Below are 7,674 nucleotides of genomic sequence, written 5' to 3'. Positions count from 1 at the left end.
ATCCTGTTCTGACAAAATTCTATTTGCCCTGATACACATAATGTTATGGCTCTGATACATTATTTGCTTTGATACATGTTTTTAGCCTAAAATGCTCTGATACATTTGGCTCTGATACATATCATGTATTTGAATATACATTTTATGTTCTAACTCGTTCATGCTGACTTTTGTCGTTTAGTTTTTGTTCTGTAACATTTCAGGATGTAGAGATGCTCAGATGATGCTCTGGTACATTCAACAATGTTCTGATACAAATCTAGCATGAAGTGATGTTAGTAGAAATTCAAAGTTCTGAAGCTATCCGAGGGAAGCAGAAATCAGAAGATGTGAATGTTCTAAAAGATCCAGAAATTCAAGTTCTGAAGCTGTCCTGAATGGAAGCAGAAGTCAGAAGCTGTGAATGTTCTGAAGATCAAAGAAATTCAAGTTCTGAAGCTGTCCAATGGAAGCAGAAGTCAGAAGCTATGGATTCTCTGAAGGCAGAAGCTCATATGATCGTCTCTACCGAAATAATCAGGGAAGTCTTTTATTAAAGTTCTTCGAGTATTTATTTCAGGGGGAGATTATTTATCTCAGGGGGAGATTGTTAATCTCAGGGGGAGACATATTCATATGCTTATGCTATAGCTGTGTAATTTGTCTTTTGCCGTCTACTCTTTCTGATCGCAAATTCATATCATTTATATATGTTTTTGTCATCATCAAAAAGGGGGAGATTGTTAGAACAAGATTTGTTCTTATCAATTATCTTAGTTTTGATGATAACAATAATATGAATTTTGCTTAAGATAATATGGTACTCTAATCCAATGCAATTTCCCTTTCAGGAAATATATATAAAGAGTACGCATAATTCAGCGCTCAGAAGATGTGTCTCAAATAGTTCAGCATGCAACATCAGAACATGGTCTGGCAAGACATCAGAAGATGGTCGAAGCAGAATCAGAACATGGGTCTATGGAAGCATCAGAAGAACATGAGATCAGAAGCACTGAAGATCAGAAGATGGTATCACGCTCAGAAGCACTTCAAGGTCAGAAGATCAGAAGATGCTGTGCACCAAGCTGTTTGACTCTGATGATATTCAAACGTCGTATTCACAAACATCAGATCAGAAGGAAGTACACGTGGCAGACTACGCTGACTGACAAAAGGAACGTTAAAGCTACTAAAGGCTACGTCAGTAGACACAGCGTGAACAAGGCTCGAGGTAGTTGACAAAAGCGTATAACATTAAATGCAAAGCTGTACGGAACACGCAAAGCATTAAATGCATTCAACGGTCATCTTCTCAACGCCTATAAATATGAAGTTCTGATGAGAAGCAAGGTTAACGATTTCGCACCAATACAATTCAAATTAACTTGCTGAAACTCTGTTCAAATCAAAACTCAGAATCTTCATCTTCATCAAAGCTCACTACATTGCTGTTGTAATATCTTAGTGAGATTAAGCTTAAATTGTAAGAGAAATATCACAGTTGTGATTATCGCTTTTAAGAAGCATTTGTAAACTCTTGAATAGATTACATTAAGTTGTAAGGAACTAGAGTGATCAGTTGATCAGTATACTCTAGGAAGTCTTAGCAGTTAGCTGAGCAGGAAGTCTTGGCAGTTGGCTGAGCAGGAAGTCTTGGCAGTTGGCTGAGCAGAAAGTCTTAGGAGTGAACTAAGCCTAGAGTGATCGTGTTGATCAGTAGACTCTAGAAAAGTCTTAGGAGTGAACTAAGCAGTTGTTCCTGGAGTGATCAGGTTGTGATCAGAAGACTCTGGAAGACTTAGTTGCGGCTAAGTGGAAAACCATTGTAATCCGTGCGATTAGTGGATTAAATCCTCAGTTGAGGTAAATCATCTCTGCGGGGGTGGACTGGAGTAGCTTCGTTAACAGCGAACCAGGATAAAAATAATTGTGCATTTTATTTTTATCGCTCAAGATTTTAAGTCACACTTATTCAATCCCCCCCCTTTCTAAGTGTTTTTCTATCCTTCATACCTATGGTGTGTTACAAAGGAAGTCAAGATTCTGGATGCTACTTCTACAATGGTTTTAAGGAACGTTAGTACAAGAGCTTCTAACCGTGACTTTTGCAAGAAAGATTTGGAGGCCTTCTAAAGCTTTGCTTCTGTTGTCCCAAGTTATGAAGATGTTGAAGACCAAGGTTCTGCTGAACAGATTCTGAATATCTGAAGACATTTCTTCTGAAGACCAAGTGCTGAAGACTATAAAGAAAAGGTTATGCTAAATAGGTTCTGAAGACTCAAAGACTTAGACTCTGAAGACTCATGTTATGATGTTTCTACAACATGCTTCAATTAACATACAATCAGAAGCCTCTGAATACTTAGAAAATCAAGAATGGCTTGTGTGTGATGGTGATAAAAAGTACTAACATAAATTGTAACCTCTACTCTTATAGGATGGCGTAAGGAGAGTTCTATTTGTACTTGTTATCTACCATTCCCATCATGAACGTTGGGAACTTTACAGCTGTATTTGTGTTTCCTATTCTACCCTTCGACGGATCTTTCCTTCTCTATAAAGGACGCCATTGGAAGAATTTGAATGAAACTAATCAGTTTTACAAAACTACACTAAAGTGTTGCAAACTCTGTTGAGATAGTCTTTGTATAGTTTTGTATTTTTAGCAAGGAGCTTTTGTTAATATCTTGCTTTCAATACTTTTGTGTTGCTGTACTTAAACATTGTGTAATCTTCTTTTTAGAAGCATATTTCTATACACATCTTTGTAATCAACAATGGCTGATATATGCCTTGGGGGACTAAGTGATAGTCATAATTATCAAGAAGAATTTGGATGCGGTCATAGTGATTTCACGATAAGGATCAACTGAACTTGTTGGGATTGTTGACCGGGAAATAGTAAGTGTACTATTTTACCAATGTAGTAATAATAGGGAGTTTCCCTAAATATCGATCTCAAGGATTGGGAATTAATACAGAGTTTGTTTTTACTTCAATTAAGCAAAAACTATTGTTCGAATGGGTTTTTTTAGAATTATGAAACGAAGTACAAATAGACTAAAGTACCAAAACCCTTTAAAAAAATATGAGTAGTATGCTAGAGACGGTTTATGATTCAATTTTGTAACTACTCCGAACATACAGTGCAACAACTTATTTGAACTAATTGATTACTGGTTCTTAAGGGAATTTTCAATCTAGAATCCTTAGAAAGAAAACCTTTAATCGTTCAGCCCTAATTACTATGTCCATAGATAATTACGGCCGAAATCAAGCATTATAATATCAAGAATAAACCGGTTATTAGAGGGCATCCCTAGTCCTAGGTGATATATACTAAAATATGTTCTCAAACAGATCATTAACAGTGACTTTCCAACATTATTGTATCATATTCATCAAACTCCGTTTGTCTGACAAATAAAGCAAAAAGAATAGTAGGAGAACAAATCAATTATACGAAACAAAATTGTTATTACATACATATAGTCAAATTCATTACAGACACCCCTTAGCAATGGGGCGGGGGGTTAGCTACTCATAGTAAATATAAAAAAAAACATAGTAAAGATTGTTGTCATTAAAAAATCTTTGATGAATTGGTTCTTAAGTTGTAGAAAGCCTTTGAAAATATGAATCCACCTTGTAAATCTAAGTTCTCCAGCCTTTAGAACGTGTTTTTGCTCTCCAAAATCGTCCAACCCGGTGAGATTCGTGTTTTGCTGTTAAATAGACAAGTTTTGGGCTTTCAGCAATTTTGTGGGCTTCCATACGTGTATTGCCTAATCATACACGTATGGTAACCTTTCCTGGAACATTTCCTTACACGTAGGGTACGAATACGCTATGACACACTTGATACGTGTAAGGGCGGAAGCCCCTTTTTTGTATCATTTTGTTGCTCCTCGTATGGGACGCGTAAGGGCCCTGTAGATACACGTATTACAATGGTCCTTACGCGTATGGCAGATTCATTTTCTCTTCTTCCCCTTCCTTCTCGTATGGAGCGCGTACTGGACTCCTTAAGGCAAGGCCTATACACGTAAGAGGCAAGGCGACACGCGTATGGACAAGATTTTTTTCCATTCTTTCTTTTTTTTGTTATGCTCTTGTGTTATGACTCAGTCTTTTTGATCTGATTACTCATCCTTTGTCTCTTATTGACCTGCAACCACATGAAACCATACAAAAAACGCATAAAAATTGCCAAGAGACACTCAAACTCCTAGAGATACTATTATGATACAAATAGACTTAAAACACTATAAATAGGTCACAACTCATACAGTTTACCTGGATTTTTTTTCCTAAAATGATGAAAACTATAACATAAATGGTGACTGATCAGTTGTCAACAAGGTTGAATAAAAGCTTATTGTGGTTGTCTGTAATTGGTTGGATTATAGTGGATAAAGTCCTTGTTGATAAGGCAAATCACCTTGGTGGGTGGACTGGAGTAACTTCGTTAACAATGGACCATGATAAAAATAATCGTGTTCATATATTTTTATTCACTTGTTAACTTTGTAGTTGAGTTTCGAAAAGATTATATATGGTGAAACCTAATTCAAACCCCCATTGTGTTTCTCGCTCCTTCAATTGGCATCAGAGCTCTAGTTTGATACACTTAACTGTGTTAGATAAACATCCAGACGAGTTTTAGAAACACTATGGTTAATCCTACACCACCACCACCACCTGCTCCAGTTTCAAATGATAACTATTATTCTAAATGTCCCATCTTTAATGGTGAAAAGTTTGAATACTGGAAAGATAAACTAAAAAGTTTCTTTCTAGGTCATGATGTTGATCTCTGGGATATAATAGTTGATGGCTACATTCATCCCATAGATAGAAATGGAAAGCAACTTGAAAGAAAAGCTATGACTGATCAACAAGTGTCGTCGTATCATGGAGTTTGTGCGGGATGGTACTGAACGGGGTTTGTTTCCGAATGGATCTAATGTTAGAGGTGTTCTGAATGCCATTAATGCGGAGGCTCAGAATGCTATGCTTTACATGAGGCATCGAAGGAACGCCTCGATAGTGAAAGCCGACTCATCATCCGCCATACCCAGTAGTTTTTGTTGATTTTTTTATTTGGTTGTACTTTTTTGTTATTCAGTTTGGATTACATTTTTGTATCTTGTAATATATATATATATATATATATATATATATATATATATATATATATATATATATATATATATATATATATATAGGGAGAACACTTGGTTATTATGAGAAAATGAGAACAATGAATCACGACCATTAAATTTTGATTTGTTGATTTTAATGAACTGTACTTCAAGTTCAGTAGCTTTTTGTTATTTAGTAATTTATGATTTTTTTCAATTGTACATGTATTTCTATTATGCACGAATCAACCCTAAAAAGACGTATATTAGCTAAAATGACTATGATACATTGATACTAGTAACAACAGAAACCAAAAATATATTGCTGATTTCAAACCGCAAATATACTTCCAGTTTTCAATCAATTTTAACAATAAACGATGCGCACAAAAATATACTTCCGGTTTTGGAGAGACATTTTAGGAATTGTAAAGGGTATTTCTTTAGACTATGGGGTAGAATTAACCAATATCCCAAATTTCTTTTGATTTTATTTTAAAAAAATATTTATTTATAATATAGTTATAATATGCTTAAAGTGAGTTATTATTAATAGAAAATAACTTAAATACAAATTGTTATAAATAAGGAATAAAGAGAATAAATAAAATTTAAATTTTGTAATAATTTATTTGTCACAAATTTTTTTAATTATAAAATTAATTATTTTTTAAATAAATACAACATTATACATTATAATTAATGAAATTATCATGTTAAAAATATTCTCTTATTAACATTATAATTTTTAATTTATATTAGTTTTTTTCTTAATTAATTTTATATGAAAATAATGTGTTGATTTAAATATTTAATCGATTGATATTATTATTATTATATATTGATTATAGTATATATTTAATTATATATTTTGATTAATACAATTAATTATACTATTAATACAATTGATTCAATTTAATTTTAATTTTTTTTATAAATATTGAATTATTTCGGAAATGCATATCTTAAAAATCTCAACACAAAAAAATTGTGTTATTTCAGAAAAGGCATCTTCAAAAATACCAAAAAATTATAAATTTGGTGCATTGAAAATACATTTCTGAATGTTAAAAAAAAAAAAAATCGTCAGATAGAGGTCCCTAACAAGTTATATGGTTGCATATAGAAGTTCTAAAAAAAAATTCTCTAAACTTTTGTAGAATTGAAGGACCCGGTCCATAGTTATATTTGACCCAACCCAGCCCAATGTAACAACGAAGGTTAAACCCTGACTGGTTTCATCGCTGCCACCATCAAATCTCAAATCCCATCACCACCACTTCCATCACCGACGATGAGCGTTCCCAAAGCCGTAGCAGCGACGATCCGGTTGCGCGTTCCAGCCGGCGGAGCCCGTCCCGCACCACCAGTAGGTCCGGCGCTAGGTCAATACCGCCTAAACCTAATGGCGTTCTGCAAAGACTTCAACGCACGAACCCAAAAATTCAAGCCAGACACACCAATGGCGGTCACAATAACAGCTTACAAAGACAACACGTTCGAGTTCATCGTGAAATCTCCCTCCGTCTCGTGGTATCTGAAGAAAGCCGCCGGAATCGAGTTAGGCAGTACTCGCCCCGGTCACGTGACCGCCACGACGCTGTCTCTTCGGCACGTGTATGAGATCGCGAAGGTGAAACAATCTGATCCGTTCTTGCAGAATATGCCTCTTGAGTCGCTTTCGAAATCGATTATTGGTACGGCTAGTAGCATGGGAATTAAAATTGTGAAGGATCTTGATTGAATTGTTAAGGAAATTCAAAGTTTGATTTTGAAAGTGTTGAATAATGTTGTTAATTGTTTATGTTTCTAATCTGTTTAGTGAGAATTCACATGATGGTTTTGTTGTGTTGAATACAAGTTTAGTGGAAGAAAGTGATTATAATGTTATTGTTACTTAACTGATAGATTTTTAATTAGTCAATTATATATGTTAATGAAATTGACAGTTAGAGCTAAAGAGAATATTAATTATGGTTATATGACAAGTTGATCTTTAGAATTATTTGATATTAGTAGTGTTGAATTGTTATGGTTAAGTAATGCTTATAGAGAGAAAGTGTGGTTTATTCTCATGGGTAAAAGATAGGTAGGAAAATAAACTAGTTGTAACCATGGTTATTAGTATCATATGAAACACAAGCTGTATTGTAATTTGAGACAAAATTGGAGACAGAAATTTGAGGTGGGTATATATAGCCACCCATGACTTGGCTGGATGTGGTTTTTTAGGCTATATTTTCGATCGGCAGGGATTGTGATGGGAATGTATCCCCCACTCCGCCCCATTGACATCCCTACTAGAGAGCGCGGTTGGTGAATAGTCACCAATGATAGACTCACATGTCACACGACTCCACACCACTAGAGAGTGCGAATGATATAGCAAGACACGTGTTTGCATCGCCAATTCTATTTTATGTGCTCTCCATGCTCCTGTTGTAGTCACAAGTGAAAATGATCTATAACCCTCAATCATGAGACCTGAATGGTCGAAGTGGTTGAGAAAATACGTTACAGTCCAAAAAATGATTGTAGGAAGAGGATA

General features: G+C 34.9%; 1 protein-coding gene across 1 annotated transcript; it reads left to right on the top strand.

Annotated features, from left to right (window-relative positions):
• Positions 1-6,336: 6,336 nt before the first annotated feature.
• Positions 6,337-7,033, top strand: LOC131602086 (uncharacterized). Its single transcript, XM_058874091.1, has one exon. The coding sequence runs from the start codon at positions 6,421-6,423 to the stop codon at positions 6,868-6,870; it is 450 nt and encodes a 149-aa protein (XP_058730074.1). The 5' UTR covers positions 6,337-6,420; the 3' UTR covers positions 6,871-7,033.
• Positions 7,034-7,674: the final 641 nt, after the last annotated feature.

This window comes from Vicia villosa, linkage group LG5, assembly GCF_029867415.1.
Source record: "Vicia villosa cultivar HV-30 ecotype Madison, WI linkage group LG5, Vvil1.0, whole genome shotgun sequence".
In the NCBI taxonomy this organism is placed as follows: Eukaryota; Viridiplantae; Streptophyta; class Magnoliopsida; order Fabales; family Fabaceae; genus Vicia; species Vicia villosa.
The sequence above is the reverse complement of the archived record's forward strand: the minus strand, read 5'-3'. Positions and strand labels throughout refer to the sequence as shown.

Excerpts from the sequence above, each read along its gene's own strand:
- LOC131602086 (XM_058874091.1), top strand. The coding sequence starts at position 6,421 with ATGAGCGTTCCCAAAGCCGTAGCAGCGACGATCCGGTTGCGCGTTCCA.